Here is a 17808-nt window from a genome sequence, read left to right on the forward strand (position 1 = left end):
TTAGTGGTGTTCTCTGTATTTTTTCTTTAAGCTACCAACAACATAAGAAAATCTGTGTTTTAAAATTGTGAAAATAGTTGGTTTGGTTTCTTGTTCTGTGTTTTTATTTTTTCAATATAGGTTTTGGATGACAAGCTTGTATTTGTAAAAGTACATGCACCATGGGAGGTGTTATGTACTTATGCTGAGATAATGCACATCAAATTGCCTCTGAAACCCAATGATCTGAAAAACCGGTCCTCGGCCTTTGGTACACTCAACTGGTTTACCAAAGTCCTCAGTGTAGATGAAAGCATCATCAAGCCAGAGCAAGAGTTTTTCACTGCCCCATTTGAGAAGAACCGGATGAATGATTTTTACATTGTTGATAGAGATGCTTTCTTCAATCCAGCCACCAGAAGCCGCATTGTAAGTCTAAACCACATTTAGTTGCTGTCTTGGGGTAATTTGGAACCTGCTGTTTTGTGGTTTGGTTGGTTTGGTTTTATTTTAAAACTGCACAAAAGAAAAGAAATATGCCAGTAGATTCATGTTACAGTAGTAAACAATGATTGGATTGGCTAGTTACACTGTATAAACCACACACTCTATTTTGGAATCTTTTTAGGTTTACTTCATCCTCTCTCGGGTCAAGTATCAACTGATAAACAATCTTAGCAAGTTTGGGATCAACAGACTTGTAAACTCTGGGATCTACAAGGCAGCTTTCCCACTCCATGATGTAAGTTAAAAGGCAAAAATGAACTAAAAGGCCTTCTGTGTACTCTGGTGTTGACAATAGCAAAGGGCTAACTTTCCTGACTGTAAGTTTCTTCCTCAATAAAATGAAGGGAACATACTGCAAGATTACAAGCTCATTTAGGATAAGAACCAGGTCTTTTGTTCACAGATGGATCCCAGTCATAAAGATACTCAGTTTTAAAAGAGCAAATGAACGAATGGACAGTACCTCTCTCACAATTAATGTGTAAAGCAGTATAGATTAGCAGTTAATCTGTGTTAGCATTTCTGGGACCAAAATGCCTGCCCTGCCACTTTCTAGCTAGATGACCTTGTGAAAGTCATTTAGCCTTTCTTCCTCCATTTCTTCATCAATAAGCTGGGAATAAATTATAACCTACCTCCTAGAGTTGTTAAGAGCTTTAAATTAATCCATTAAATTAATCTAAATGTTAGTCCCTAGCATATAATAAATACTATTATAAGTGTTAGCTCTTTTCGTAATTACTAACAGATGTTATTATCAACCAAAAAAAATTAGTTCTTTGTCAGCAAAATACATGTTAGACCTTCTTATTTATCATTTTCTGTAACATAGACTTTACTTCCTCATTTGGAATATGATTTTCAAACTGTCCCCTGGAATATCCCTGGGCTTTTAAAAAGGCATCTGTCAGGGTTGTTGTGACAATGGCAGTACCCCAGATTGTTGACATTTTTTTAAGGACTACATTCTGAGACTACGGCAACCCCTCAAATTCAAGAGTACTTCTCTAGCCGAGAACATCTCTCGTGAAATGAAATTTTTAAAATATGACCACTGTAAATGCAGGGACATTTACAGTGGTCTGTAAGCAGCTTTAAACTAAAGCTGTTTAAACTCTATCATTGAAATAAATACTATATTATATTGCATTATTACTTTGTTATATTCACTATCAATTCATCTGACTCTGTAAGACCAAAGAAAGCAAAGACTGATATTGGTAATTTCTACTGTGTAGTACATGTATTTGTGGATAGACAATATTGAAATGTACTAAATAACATAATAAAACTAGGACACTAAACAGCAGCTTGACACACATGGAAAAGTAGAGAACAGGGAGCTGGGTGAAGTAAATACTCATCCTAAGAGACCCAATGTAGCCATCCAGCCTGAGAGTCCATGTGTTTTACTTTTGTACCCCACTGAATTTAGCTAATAGCAAATAGCAGGACATGAATTTTGAGGCTACTTGCAAATAGCTGTCACGAATATTAATTTGGGATGCCAAGGTTCTATAGCAGTTGACATTTGCTTTTGGCCAGGTCTTTTCCACTAAAGCCTCTTCTAATTGCAGTGGTCCTGCATTCAGGCTAACTGATGGTCCCATGTGGTATTTGAGAGGGAGATGTGTGAAAGTCAGGGCCTATGCCCTGATTTGGCTGGGTGGTAATCTGGTTCTAGTGCCAGAAGAAGAAAAATGAGTTAGGAAAAAAGACAACTGGATTTAAGCAGGAAGTTTTGTTTCTTGAGTAACCTAAGTGTATAACATGATATCAAGCTTTGTTGTTTTTTTTCTATCTGTTATCACAGAATAACTGCTGAACTGGGGGCAAAGAAGCCTAGGTTTTAGAATTGACCCTGTTGTTAACCAGCCAAGGCCCTGGTTTCCCCATTGTCCATGGAGAGGGGTGGGCTATCATGTGTTCCTCTGGTGTGGTGATTTGGGCACTTGGGTGGCCCAATTTTTCATTGTGTAGGACTGCCCCCACTGAAAGCATTTTAAGCATCTCTGGGGCCCTCACAGAGTCCCTGCAGTGCTCCCCAGGATTGTAACACCGAATCATTCATCCTGCCCACATTCACAAATGACCCCCAAGGAGGCTAAGTACCATGCCTGGTTAAGAATCACTAAAAATTAGATGGTATTTCCACCCCTTCCAGCAGGTGAGGACCCCTTATTCACAATTAACTATCAAATATTTGTATCACATTTAAGAAACAGATTTGTGAAAACATGATGATTATGGTGCTCACATGTTCCCTTCTGCGTCACAGTGCAAATTCCGCCGTCAGTCAGAGGATCCCAGCTGCCCTAATGAACGGTACCTTCTGTACAGAGAATGGGCTCATCCTCGAAGCATATACAAAAAGCAGCCCTTGGATCTTATCAGGTGAGGGTTTGTAGGGAGTACTCCAGGGGGAGGTACTCAGGGTGTTACCCCACAGCATCCGAATGTGACAGTACTCATCAAGACTCTTGCCAGCTAAGGGAGCTGACCCAGAGTGCTGAGCTTCATTGGCCAGGGTTTTTATTGAGGCTTAATTGTGTGGGCGTGATTAATTGAATCATTACCCATGTGGCTCAATCTCCAGTACCATCCTCTCCCTGGAAGATGGCCAGTAATATGTGTCTCAAAGCTCCAGTTCTCCACTCGTATGGTTGATCTTTCTTGCATGGCCAGCCTCCACCCTGAGTCATCTCATTAGCACAAACTCTCTAGAGGCCCACCATGAGCCACTTCACTGGCATAAACTATCAGGCATAGTCCTAGGGTCCCACCATGAATAAAAAGGCACTCCTATCTCTCAGGAAGTTCCAAGGGTTTAGAGGTTACCTCCCAACCAGGAACTGGGATGCAGACCCACCAAACTCCATATTGCACAGAAGTAAATGTTAGATGTAGCCTCTGTTGTATGGTAAGACATATGCAGTTTTACTCTTTTCTTGTGTCTGCTGCTAGGTTCTATTTCATTGTATCCCACAAGATACAATGACTAGCTCAAGAGTTTTTCTTTCCAAAGTACGCTGTTGGTTTTTCTCCAGAAGCTTACATTGTTTGGGCAGTACTGAGGATACTGGCTTGTGGGAGATAGACCAAGAACACCCAAACAAGCCAATAAAATATGAAAATAAATAAACAGAATTTCTAATTGAAGTGAAGAAAATAACAGAGCAATAGGATGGGAGGGCAGAGTGGGAAGTGAGTTTAGGGAGTTATCTTTGAGGAGGTGACATTTAAGCTGAGACCAGATCGTGAAGAGGAGTCAGTACTTTGAGGACTTGGGAGAAGTCCTTCTAGGAATAGGGGCAGCTTGTACAGTGTACAGTGGCCCTGAGATGCACACACATTTGGCAAGTTTGAGGAAACATCAAAGACCAGTGCTAGTGAGAAAGAGAATGATAAGACATGAAGTTAGAGGGGTGGCAGGAGTGCCGAAAAGAGTTTAGACTTTACTTGCAGTGAGAAGCAGTTGTAATATTTTAAATGTTTAAGTCATTGTATCCTATTCACAGTTTGCAAAGATAATGTGGAGAATAGATTATAAGGGGTACAGGAAGCAGGGAGACCACTAGGTTGGAGGCTGTTTGTGTGAGCCAGGCAAGAGACTGTGGGAGCAGATTTGGGATGTGTTTGGGGAGTCGAGTCAACAGGACTTGTTTATGGATTGCATGTGGAGAGTGAAGAGGAGAGGAAAATTAACTTCATGTCTGCCTGGGTCATGTACCTGTTTTTTTATGGTGTCTCAATGCCCCATGCACTTAGCCACCTACTTGAGAAAACTACTAGACCTTAAAAGTGAAAGTTTTAAACAAATGAATATTTGTTTTGTTTTACATTTTCCGTGGGAAATGTCAAATGTATACAGAAATAGAGTATCATAGCGAGCCTGCATTCATCTGTCACCCAGCTCCAAAAATTATAAACTCATAGCTAATCTTGTTTCACTTTTACTCCCACTTCTTTCCCTCCCTACTCCACTGGATCATTTTGAAGCAAATTCCAAATGTCATCATTTCATTAGCATCTATTTCTAAGTAAGGTGTCTTTTAAACATAACCAGAATACCCCCTTTTGAAAAGGAAGGCTGGGTGAGGTGACTCATTCCTCTAATCCCAGCACTTTAGGAAGCTAAGGCAGGAGGATCGCTTGAGGCCAGACTGAGCAACATAGTGAGATCCAGTCTTCAAAACAAAACAAAACAAAACAAAACAAAAAAGCCAGGCATGATGGCTTACACCTGTAGTCCCAGCTACTCAGGAGACTGAGATGGGAGAATTGCTAGAGCCCAGGAGTTTGAGGCTGCAGTGAGCTATGATTGTGCCACTGCATTCTAGGGCAACAGAGTAAGACCCTGTCTCCAAAAAAAAAAAAAAAAATTAATATCGTCAGATAATCAGGATTCAGATTTCCCTTACTGTCCCAAAAACAACTTAATGGTTTTGTAGTTCAAAACAGGATCCACACATGGTCCAGAGGTTGCAATTAATACAATCTCTCAAATTTCTTCTGGTCTCAGTTTCACTGTTTATTTCCTGTTTTCCTTGCTGTTGTTGAAAGAATGCCTTGCATTCCCTGTTTTGCTGATTTCATTCTCTCCTGTGGTGTTGTTGAACATGTTCCTCTGTATTTGCTATGACTACATAATTTGTGTATTTGCATTAGCTAAGTAATTGGATCCTCATCTAGAAGCTTAATCTGATTGAGGTTAGATTTTATACAAGAATACGTTATACGTGGAGTTGGGTACTTATATCAGAAGGTATATAATGTCCATTTGTCTCTCTTTTTTGTGATGATAGCAGCTATCAACAATCCTTGCTTAGATTCATTATTTCATAAGAGATTTCTTTATTTCGTGTGGTCATACTTGGATTCCCTTGTCATTCAATCACTGAGATTACAGTCATGAAGAGGCACTTTCATTAACTCTTTACCCTGTAAAATAAGATTTTAAATGTTTGTACATGTGTAAATATTTGAGGTTGACATTCATGTGAAGTTTCCATTTTATTAATTTCCTTTTATGTTAAGCCAATAGCATCTGATGGCAGAGTGATGGGTTCTTAATCATTTTTTATGTGCTCTATTTTTTATTTATTTTTGCTTCAGTAAAGAAAATTTCGTGACTATTTTAAATATATTTTGCTAGGGGAAATGCATTTAACTGTCCCCTGTCCCTGGTCCACATGTTCTTTCCCTTCATTGCTTCTCACTAGTAACCCCTTGAACATTCAGGCTATTAAACCTCATCTGTGGTTCCCAGGGATTACTGCAGGGAAAATGGGCTCTTTCCATTTGGTTTCCCAAAAAGCAAACCAAACTGGAAACAGCAACCTATGGGAACTAGACTTTGCACAGGTGAAAAAGAAAAGTTTCCCTCCAGACTCCCATTTTTTACCCCCAGAGTAATAAAAGAAAATAGGGTATTCACAAGACAAGGGCAGGATCCTATAAGAAAGGATTGTTGTGAGAATAAAATCTAGCTCTTGGAAACTGAAAATGTGATTAGACAGAAAAACACCAATAGAAGCCATTAGAAGATGAAGTTGAAGAAATTATGCAGAGCATAGAGCAAAACTTATAAAGGGATAGAAAAGGGGGAAAGGATAAAAAATTAGATCAGTCCAGGAGGTACAATGTATAAATAATAGGAGTGTGAGAAACCAGAGGATAAAAAATGTAGGGAAGAAATCTGAGAAGTACTTCCGGAGAAGTATCTGAAGAACTAAACATCATGAGTCTCTAGGTGGAAAGAGCCTGCTGAGTACCCAGCCTAGAGGATGAAAATAGAGCCACTGAGTCACTCCAACACGATGGCTCAGAACACTGGGGACAAAGAAGATCCTGCTAGCCTTTAGAAAGCAAAATGAAAAGAAAGTCATACAAAGGATCAAGACTCAAAAGCATTGTGCTTTTCAATGACACTACACACTAAAAGACAGCAGTAACTTCACATGTCTAAGGAAAGTTTGACCATATATGTAACTTTATATATGCTCAAACTGTTAAGTATGAGGAATTTTCACAGTTTAGATGTGCAAGGTAATGGAGGAGGTGCTCCACCAAGAAGGAAGACCTAAGAGTTAGTAAACAGGAAATGCCAGCACAAGGGAGAGGGACAGAGAGATCCCAGGTGACACAGTTCTGTGGCGGGGCTTGGAGAGTCATTAGTCAAGGTTGGAAGAGGTCTGAGGGCATTTATTCAAGGAGTTGAAACTGATAGATGATCTCATGTGTTTGAAACTATTGAGAAAGTGACACATTAGGGGAGAGTCTGGGGTTGAACTGTTGATAAGTACACAACACTAAGCAATGAACCATCAAGACAATTATTAACTCTAGGGAGAACAAGATACTGAGCAGGGAGGAAAAAGTAATTATAGCAATGACTTGATTCAGCTGTGAATAGTGTTTATAGAATCATAATAATGTAAAGCAAGAATATTAATCTAACTAGAAGTTATATGTAACTATGTGAGGATGACAGGAATAGAGATGTGGATGTTTAGATGAGGCAAGGGGTTGAAAGAGAGCTTAATCCACATCTTCCAGAATAGAAAGTCAATAGGTGATGCACCAAACTGAAAAATCAATAAGCAGCACTTCTTGCGTGTTATTTAGAGATAGGAAAGTAAATATTCTAAGCATCTATAGGAGTTTAAAGTGACTGCTTCTGGGCAGTAGGAAATAGGTGAGGGGGTAGGGGACTGCTCCTTTTTATAACCAGCCTTCTAGAGCTATTAGACTATTTAATGATTATGTACTTATAACTTTGATTTTAAAAATCAAAGCTGAATTGTGTTAAATGGATTTTAAGAGTTGGGAGGTATTTGGCAGAGAGGGACAATGATCAGAAAATATTGCATTTGAAGGAATCCTCATTATTTCCAGCTTTTCAGCAAGAACTAAGAGACAGATTTCCTTTTAAGATTTGAAAAATCTTTCTGGCCTTGCTTACAGTGTAACAGGGATGCCTTAGAAAGTATTGAACTCCTTGTCACAGTAAATAACCGAGCAGAGACTGCCTGACCAGCTCTTTAAACACAGCAGGATATTTTTTATTATTGGGGGGTTGGACCAGGCAACTTCTAAGATTCTTTCCAATTTAAATATGGCATTTCCAGGATGGATGGCTGATGAAAACTTATTATAGAGAGCATAACCAAAAAGAGGCCAAGGCATCTCAAATCCATGGCCAGACTTCTCTTCCGAGCTCTATCCTGAACCTGCCGTTTGCCTGCCTTCCGTGAGCTAGACAGCAAAGTTCCGGTCATGTGAAAATCACCACACTGTGTTCCTCCCATCTCCCGATTCCACCCTCAGGTCTGTCTGAGCTCTTCCTTTTTCCCTGTGAATGTGACCTACATCCAGGCCTGTGACCCATGGAGCTGGTCTCAGACCTTCCCTGTGTGTGCTGGTCCAGCCCAGGGATGTTCCTGTCTGAAGTCTCCCAGAACTCCAGGTTTTGCTCAGAGCTGAGTCCCCAAAAGGCTAAGACCAACGAATTCAGCCCAGCTCCATACTGAGCCTGAAGTCTCACGCAGGCCTCAGAGTGAAGTAAATCTCGTTCTACATATCAAGATGAAGGCAGAAATGAGTCAGTCTTGGGGAATATCAGCAACAGCAGCAGTCACCTGAACCATCTCTTCATTCCTAAACTCTGCCTGACTGTACTTGACCTTCCTTTCAGGAACAATTCTGGCACTGCTTCTTGGTCAGCCTGCACTCTTTCATCTTGCCTACCTGGCCCCCCTTTACCCCAGAGTATACCATTAACCAGTTTTTAAAAAATAGGAAAAAATAGAAGAGCTAGATATAAGGAATACAGGGTGATGGGTTTCTCAGTCATATGCATCCTGCCTTCTTTCGTTCTTACATAAGTTTTGCAAAAATTTTGGTCAGAGAGACTTCCATTACAGATTAGTATTATTATTTTTCTTATTATTATTGCAGCTGCCCCTTGAACAACGCAGGGGTGGGGCACTGACACCCCCACACACATACAGTCGAAAACCTGCATATAAATTTTGACACCCCTTAAACTTTTAATGGTCTGCTGTTGACTGGAAGTCTTACCAATAACATGAATGATCAGTTAACACATATTTTGAATGTTATATGTATCATATACTATATTCTTACAATAAAGCTAGAGAAAAGAATGTTATTAAGAAATCATAAGAGTGTATTTACCATTCACTAAATGGAAATAGATCATCATAAAGGTCTTCATCCTTGTCTTCACATTGAGTACGCTGAGGAGGAGGAAAAAGAGGAGGGTTATTCTTGCTGTCTCGGGTGACAGAGTGGGAAGAGGTGGAGGAAGTGGAAGGGGAGGCAGGAGAGGCAGGCACACTAGCTTTATCTTTTATTGAAAAAAAAAATCCACATCTAAGTGGATCCGTGCAGTTCAAACCTGTTGTTTAAAGCTCAACTGTATTTGTGATTGACGTTACATTTCCTCCAAGGAACTTCCCTAGTTAAGTAAAAGCAAATAACTGAGCAGATTGTTCATGTTCATTTGTCTCATGCATATAAAGAACAGTCTTTTGGAGAATGTGTAAAATAGTGCTGATCTTTACAAAGAATGATAGTAATACTCTGTATTTATTCCATAATCAGCATTTTTCTCTCCCTTGCTGTATTTTAATATACTTTCACCAGGCAAACCAGCAATAGTGATCAGTTCTTCTATAATGTATAATACACTTTTTGTTTCATAGAATTCAGGGTCTGCTATGAAAATGAATGTTTTAAGGGTGAATCGAGTCAGGTTTAAGCTTAAAGCCTCCTTTATTTAAAATCAGAAATTAATATTAGGATGAAGCTGCAGAGTAATTATTTGTATCTTCTAAAAATAATTTCTGTCTTTCTTCAGGAAATATTATGGAGAGAAGATTGGAATCTACTTTGCTTGGCTGGGCTATTACACTCAGATGCTTCTCCTGGCTGCAATCGTAGGAGTGGCTTGCTTTCTCTATGGATATCTTAATCAAGATAACTGTACATGGAGGTAACATCTGTTTATTCCTTGTTGCCATGCTGAAAAGTTTGTTAGACATAAAATTATTTTCATGATCTTAAACTGTTTTGGTAAGACAAGACTGACTGGAGAACACTCATTGCTTGGATGATATATCCCTTTTGTTCTGAGCATAACAACTAAGTGAAATGGAAAAATTTTTTTCTTAGATAATCCAACCCAGTTTCTGACAGGAATATTACTCCTAGGAAACACTCCAATATTTTAAGACAATATTTTGTTTGAAAAAGGAAGGAGGACTGGAGGCGGGAGGATTGCCCTTGAACTTTTGGCTCCCAGAGGAATGTACACTCAGCCCTGCAGATGTGAGCCAAAAGCAGCTCTGATTTCTTCAGGGTTCCACTGGGAAAATTAGTGGGGTTTCTGTTTTTTGTTTTGTTTTACTTTTAGAAATGACTTCTTAACATATACTAAAAGTGCTTGCTTAAAACTCAGTAGTTGTCTTGGTTTTACGTTAAAAAAATAGTTCATACAATGTTTTAAAAAATGTAATCAAAAATTAATTTGTGCTGAGGTTGAAATTCAGACACCAGCTGCACTGTCTAAAGGGATATATGTGGGTGCCAGAGCACTCTGAGTTTCACTATCACTGTTCTGAATGGTATAATTAGACCTCTGCTTTTGGTGGTCTCAACTTCCAGCAGGGATGTAGCAGGGAACCAGGCGTTTTCTCTTGATCATCTGGCCGCTATCCAGGTGTGCCAGCCAGATCAAAATTTCTGGGCACCAGCAATGAGCTGGTAACCAAATTTTTCAAGCCCCAAGCATGTCAGCCTGCTCCTGAGGTAGGTTGCTTACATGGCAGCCCTGATGAATAGACATAATTACCCTTCGATTTAACAGAGGATTCTGAGCGTGTTGTACCCATCATGGCTTCGTAGCTCGAAAGCTGCAGATGGCTTTAAAGTACTCTTCCCTCCTCACTGAAAAAGAGTTTTGGGCCAAAGGCCGAATGTTGTTACCTTTTCTTTAAATTTGTCTTCAACTTCTCTGTTGGTTTGTACATTTTTCTAGTTAAAAAAAAAAAAAAATCTCAAAATACATTTAAAAGTGCAAAAGTTGCATTTTATAAGGTCCTCATGGGTTGTTCTTGTTAAAACTCGTTTTGTGAAATCACCGTGATAGTTACACCACATATTTCCTAGCATTTCACACAGATTAATTTGCAGAAAATGGAGGGACGTTCTTGGGCATATACTGCCTGTGCTCAAAACTATTTGACTTTAATTATTTATGAGATATCTGTAAAATATATACATTATAAATATTTTCAGTTACTTTTATAGTTTCTATCAAATGCCCATTTGAAGCTGATGCCCCTCTTTTTTTTTTTCTTTTTTTTTGTTGAGGCAGAGTCTTGCTCTGTCACCCAGGCTGGCGTGCAGTGGCATGATCTCAGCTCACTGCAACCTCCACCTCCCGGGTTCAAGCGATGCTCCTGCCTCAGCCTCCTGAGTAGCTGGGATTACAGGCGCCTGCCACCAAACCCGGCTAATTTTTGTATTTTTAGTAGAGATGGGGTTTCACCATGTTGGCCAGGCTGGACTCAAACTCCTGACCTCAAGTGATCCGTCTGCCTCGACCTCCCAAAATGCTGAGATTACAGGCGTGAGCCACTGTGCCCGGCCCTTATGCCCCTTTTTAAAATAACAGCTATATACAGAGATTATTTATATACCATAAAATGCCCTTTTTAAAGTGCACAATTCAGGTGTGTCCCTTTCCCTTAGCCCCTGGCAACCACTCATCTATTTGCTTTCTGTTTCTAGGGATTTACCTATTCTGGACATTTCATAAAAGCTTTTAAATATTTTAAATGTTTTCTATTCTTGTGAATCTACTCAGTATGTAACAAAATTGAAAATATTAAAAATTTGTAAACAATTCAGGTATTTTAAGTGCATTCACCAAGTTGTGATCACCACCATCTAATTCTAGAACATTTTTATTGCCCTCAAAAGAAACCAGTGCCCATTAGCACTCACTCCCTAATCCCTTTCCCTTGGCCTCATGGGTTGTTCTTGTTAAAACTCGTTTTACAATCTACTTCCTGTTTCTATGGATTTGCCTGTTCTGAACATTTCATAGAAGTGGAACCATACAGTATAAGGCCTTTTGTGACTGTCTTCTTTCATTTCACCTACTCTTTGAGGTTCATCCATGTTGTAGCATGTATCAGTACTTCATTCCTTTTTTGTGGCCAAATAGCATCCCATTATATGTATAAACTGCATTTGTTTATTCATTAATTGATAGACATTTTGGTTGTTTCTACTCTTTGGCTATTATGAATAATTCTGGTATGAACATTCATGAACAAGTGTTGGTGGGGACACATGGTTTCATATCTCTTGAGAATATAATGAAGAATGGAATTGTTGGGATATACAGTAACTGTAGGTTTAACATTTTGAGAAACTGCCATAGTATTTTCCAAAGTGACTGCGTATTCCGCCTACAGTGTATGAGGACACTAATGTCTTCACATCCTCATCAGCACTTAAAAAAAAAAAATAGCCATTCTAGTTGTTATGAAGTGGTATGTCATTGCAGTTTTGACTTTGTTTTCTCTAATGCCTACTGATGGTGAGCATCTTCTCATGTGTTTGTCATTTGTATAACTTCTTTGGAGAAATGTTCATTCAAATCCTTTGCCTATTTTAATTGTGTTGTCTTTCTATTGTTGAGTTGTAAGCATTTTTTATATATTTGGGATAGAAGTCCCTTATTGTATATTGTCTTAGTCTGTGCCGCTGTAACACAGTACCATAGACCAGGTAATTTGTAAAGAATAGAAATTTATTTTTCATAGTTACAGAGACTGGAAATTCCAAAATCAAGTTGCCAGCATGTGGTGTCTGGTGAGGGCTGCATCCTCTGGAGGAGAGGAATGCTGCGTCTTCACATAGCAGAAGGCATAAGGGCAAGTGGGGAGAACTCCTTTCATCAACTCCTTTTATAAGGGCACCTAATCCCATTCATGAGGTACAAGCCCTCATGGCCTAATCGCTTGTTAAAGTCTCCACCTCTTAATACTACCACACTGGCAATACCTAAATTGGAAGAGACACATTCAAACCATAGCAGATACATTGAAAATATTTTCTCCTATTCTGTGAATTGTGTTTTCACTTTCTTAATAGTATTCTTTGAAACAAAATTATGTTTAATTTTGATGACCTCTAGTTTATCTTTTTATTCTGTTATTTGTGCTTTTGGTGTCATGTCTTAGAAACCATTCGGAATCCAAAGTCATGAAGTTTTTTTTAACATTTATCTTCTAAGAGTTTTATGGATGTAGGTCTATGATTTATTTTAATTTTTGTACCTGGTATGAGATAGAGTTCTACTCTGTCATTTCCATCTGGTATACCAGCACCATTTTTGAAAAGACTGTTCTCTGTTGAATTATCTTGGCACCCTTGTTGAAAAGCAGTTGGCCAAAAATTTAAGAGTTTGTTTATAGACTCTCAGTTGTTTTCCACTGATCTACATGTCTGCATTTTATGCAAGTACCACACTTTATTGATCACTGTAACTTTGTAGTCAGTTTTGAAATCGGAAACTTCAAATTTTCATTTTTCTTTTTCAAGATTGTTTTGGCTATTCTGGGTCTTTTGCATTTCCATATGAATTTTAGGATCAGCTTGTCTATTTCTGCAAAAAAAAAAAGAAAAAAATCCAGCTGGGATTTTGATAAGAACAATGTTGATTCCATAGGTCAGTTTGGAGAGTATTGCCATCTTAATAATATTAAGTTTTTTAATCCATGAACACAGGATGTCTTTTCATTTATTTAGGTCTTTCATTTCTATCAACAATATTTTATAGTTTCAGTGTATAAGTCTCATACTTCTTTTTTCTCTTAAATTTATTCTAAGTGCATTGTTCTTTTGATGCTGTTATAAATTGTTTCCTTAATTTTTGGATTACCTATTGTAGTGTATAGAAATGTAATTGCTTTTTTTTATATACTGATTTTTGTGTGTGTCCTGCAACCTTGCTAAACTGGCTTATTTGCTCTAATAGTATTTTGGGTGGATTCCTTAGGATTTTTATATACAACGTTATGCTATCTGTGAACAAAGTAGTTTTACTTCTTCCTTTCCAATTTGGAGGCCTTTATTTTTTCTTACTTAGTTGTCCTGACTAGATCCTTCTATATAATGATCTTAGGAGGAAAGCATTCAGTCTTTGACCATTAAGTATGATATTAGCTGTGAGTTTTTTCGTTGATACTCTTTATCAGGTTGGGAAAATTCTATTCCTAGTTTTGAGTGTTTTTAATCATGGAAGGGTGTTGGATTTTGCCAGATGCTCTTTCTGTGTCTATTGACATTATCTTGTGTGTAGTTTTTGTTCATTATTCTATTAATATGGTATATTATAAGAATTGATGATTTTTGTACTTTGAATCCTCCTTGCATTCCTGGATAGATCCCACTTGGTCATAGTATGTGGTACTTATTATATGTTGCAGGATTTGGTTTTTTAGTATTTTATTGGAGATTTTTCCATCTATATTTGCAAGAGATATTAGGTCTCTAGTTTCTTATGTTGTCTTTGGTTTTGGTATCATCACAATACTAGTCGCATTAGAATGAGTTGAGAAGTGTTCCCTCTTCTTTGCTTTTAAGAGAGATTATGAAACATTGGTGTTAATTCTTCTCATCAGTGAAGCCATCTGAGACTGGACTTTTCTTTGCAGGAATTTTTTTTTCTGCTAATCCATTCTCTTTATTTGTTGAAAATAGGTCTATTCAAGTTTTCTATTTTTGCTTGAGCTAGCTTAAGTAGTTCATATTTTTCTAGGAATTCATCCATTTTATCTAGGTTGTCTAATTTGTTGGCTTATAATTATGTATAGTATCCCCTTATAATCCTTTTTGTTTTTGTAGGAGTAACAGTAATGTTTCCCCTTTCATTTCTGATTTTAACCATTTGAGTCTTCTCTTTTATCTTGGTCGGCCTAGCTAAGTTTGCCAATTTTGTTGTCTTTTCAAGGAACCAACTTTGTTTTGTTGTTTTTTTAACTTTTCTGTCCTCTGTTTCATTTATTTCCATTTGTTGGCTTTTGATTTTAATATTTAGTTCATTTATATTTAATGTAATTACTCATGAAGTAGGAGTTACATCTGTGATTTTGCTCTTTGTTTTTCATGTGTCTTTTGTCTCTTGTTTTCTATTCCTTCATTACTACTTTTTTGTGTGTTAAATATTTCTAATATGCCATTCTAATTCCATTGTTGTTTCTTTCTTGTTTTTTAGTGGCTTCTCTGGGGATTATAATTAACAACTTAATTTAAAATAATATAGTTAAATATTATTTGAAATTTTCATTTTAGTAAAGAGTTCTACTCTTTACTAAAACTTTACTTTGGTATAGATCTGTTCCTTCTCTACTCCTTTGTGGTATTATCATCATGCAAATTACAACTCAATGCATTATAAGCTCACCAACAGTTTAATAATTGTTGCTTTGTGTCTTTTAAATAAGATAGAAGAAAATAGTGACATACAAAAATATGCTTACACTGCTTTTTATATTGATATATGTAGTTAGCTGTATTACTGCTTTTTATTTCTTTAGGTGGATTTGAGTTACTGTCAAGTATCTATTTAAGCCTGAAGGACTCTCTTAGTATATGTTAAGTGTTTCTTGTCCATAATGCTTGGGACCAGAAGCATTTCAGATTTCAGATTTTTTTTCAGATTTTGGAAAATTTGCCTTATACTTACCATTTGAGCATCCCAAATCCAAAATGCTCCAGTGAAGATTTTCCTTGAGTATTATGTCAGCACTTGAAAAGTTTTAGATTTTGGAGCATTTCAAATTCAGGTTTTTGGCTTAAAGGTGTTTAACCTGGGCTGGGCACAGTGGCTCATGCCTGTAATCCCAGCACTTTGGGAGGCTGAGGCCAGTAGATCATTAGGTCAGGAGTTTGAGACCATCCTGGCTAACACAGTAAAACCCCATCTCTACTAAAAATACAAAAAATTAGCCAGGTGTGGTGGTACATGCCTGTGGTCCCAACTACTTAGGAGGCTGAGGCAGGAGAATTGCTTGAACCCAGGAGGCAGAGGTTGCAGTGAGCTGAAGTCACGCCACTGCACTCTAGCCTGGGCGACAGAGCGTGAGACTCTGTCTCAAAAAAAATAAATAAATAAGTTGTTCAATCTGTGTATGGCAGGTGATATGGTTTGGCTGTGTCCTCACTCAAATCTCATCTCAAATTGTAGCTCCCGTAATTCCCACATATTGTAGGAATGACCTAGTGGGAGGGGAGGTAATTGAATCATGGGAGTGGTTTTCCCCATATTGTTCTCATGGTAGTGAATAAGTTTCACAAGATCTGATGGTTTTGTAATGGGAAACCCATTTCACTTGGCTCTCATTCTTTCTTGCCTGCCTCCATATAAGACATGCCTTTTGCCTTCTGCCACGATTGTGAGGCCTTCCTGGCCATGTGGAACTGTGAGTCTGTTAAACCTCTTTTTATTTATAAATGAACCAGTCTCAGGTATGTCTTTATCAGCAGTGTGAAAACGGACTAATACAGCAAGTCTCTGCCAACAACAGATTCTTTCAGATTTTATTTATCTGGGAATGTCTTAATTTCTCCATTTTTGAAGGATGGGTTTGCTGGAGATAGAATACTTGGTTGACAGTCATTCTTTCAGCACTTTGAATGTATCATCCCACTGCCTGGCCTCCATGATTTCTGTGAAAAGTTAGCTGTTAATCTTACTGAGGACCCTTTATAGGTGATGAATCACTTTTCTCTTTCTGCTGTCACCATTCTTTGCCATGTTTTCTTTGTCTTTGTCTTTAGACACTTTGAATATGATACTCCTAGGTTTAGATCTCTTTGAGTTTATCCTACATGGAATTTGTTGAGTTTGCTGGATGTGCAAAATAGTGTTTTCATTAAATGTGGGAAGTTTTCAGCCACTGCTTATTCTGTTTCTCTCCTTTTTTCTCTGGGACTTCTATAATGTATGTGTTGGTATATTTGATGGTGTCCCACTAATTTCTGAGACTGTGTTCCTTTGTCCTCTTCCTTTTTTGTTCCATTTCTCAGACTGGATAATCTTAATAGACCTAGCTTTCAGTTTGCTGATTCTTCTGCTATTTCATATCTGCTGAGGAGCCCTTCTAATGAGTTTTTTATTTTAGTTATTGTACTTTGCTAATTGGTTATTTTTAATAATTCCTATCTCTATTGATATTCTCTTTGTCATGCTTCCTTTAATTCTTTAGGCAAGATTTCCTTTAGTTCTCCAAATACGTATAATTGCTAAATATAAAAAGTTTTCATGTAATAAATGCAATATCTGGGTGTCCTCAGGGACAGCTTTATCTACTGCTTTTTTCTGTGTTAGGACCATACTTTTCAGTTTCTTGGTGTGTCTTGTAATTTTACGTTGAGAACTGGGCATTTTAAGTATTATAATGTAACAAATCTGGAAATCAGATATTTTCCCTCTTCAGGGTTTTTTGTTGCTTCTGTTTGTTATTATCACTGCTACAGCTGCTTCCCTTTGTTTAGTTACTTTCCTGAACTACTTGTCTTTGTCATGTGTGACCATTGCAGTCTGTGTTCAATAAGATTTGTTGTTAACTAATGATTGGATTAGCTAGTGATTGCATTAAATGCCTACTACCAGTAATTTTCGTTTCTCTGTCTTTGCCTCATGGCTCTGTGTGCATGTGTATTGAGGAATGTGTTTAATGCTGTAGCAGGTAGTTTTCAGTTCTTCCTTAGCTTTTCCTTCTTGCCAATGCAGAACCTCAAAGTCAGTCAGAGGTGAGGGATTAAGGTTTTCTCAGGTCTTTCTTGGCCATGTGCACTGTCCTACACATGTGCATGGCCTTCTGCAATCTCAGAAATATGTTGGAACTTTCTTGAGCCCGCTGTGCACATCTCATTTCCTAATTTTTCCTTTTAAGTTCTTTGGTTGACCACTTGTTAACCTCTACTGGTATCATGGCCTCAGGCAGCTACAATGTGAAATAATCCTTGCCAGTCGCTTTCAACAGACACTTTGGTGATAGTGCTGTTCACAATATGAGCTCTAAGTATGAGGTTTGAAAAGAATGACAAAACATTCTTATACACCAATAACAGAGAGCCAAAATCACAATTGCTTCAAAGAGAATAAAAGTATGAGGTACTTTTATTAGTATATGTTATTCTTTAATAAAAGAATAAAACCTCTAAGTATGAGGTTTGAAAAGAATGACAAAACATTCTTATACACCAATAACAGAG

General features: G+C 37.8%; 1 protein-coding gene across 1 annotated transcript in view; it reads left to right on the plus strand.

Annotated features, from left to right (window-relative positions):
* LOC108539853 (anoctamin-6-like) overlaps positions 1 to 9509 on the plus strand; it is a 151780-nt gene extending 142271 nt beyond the window's left edge. The window contains exons 6-9 of the mRNA XM_017888792.1: positions 121 to 408; positions 608 to 721; positions 2765 to 2880; positions 9371 to 9509. Of these exons, the coding sequence (XP_017744281.1) occupies positions 121 to 408; positions 608 to 721; positions 2765 to 2880; positions 9371 to 9509 (657 nt within the window). The remainder of the gene's footprint in view (positions 1 to 120; positions 409 to 607; positions 722 to 2764; positions 2881 to 9370) is intronic.
* Positions 9510 to 17808: the final 8299 nt, after the last annotated feature.

This window comes from Rhinopithecus bieti, unplaced genomic scaffold, assembly GCF_001698545.2.
Source record: "Rhinopithecus bieti isolate Rb0 unplaced genomic scaffold, ASM169854v2 scaffold_17653, whole genome shotgun sequence".
Taxonomy (NCBI): domain Eukaryota; kingdom Metazoa; phylum Chordata; class Mammalia; order Primates; family Cercopithecidae; genus Rhinopithecus; species Rhinopithecus bieti.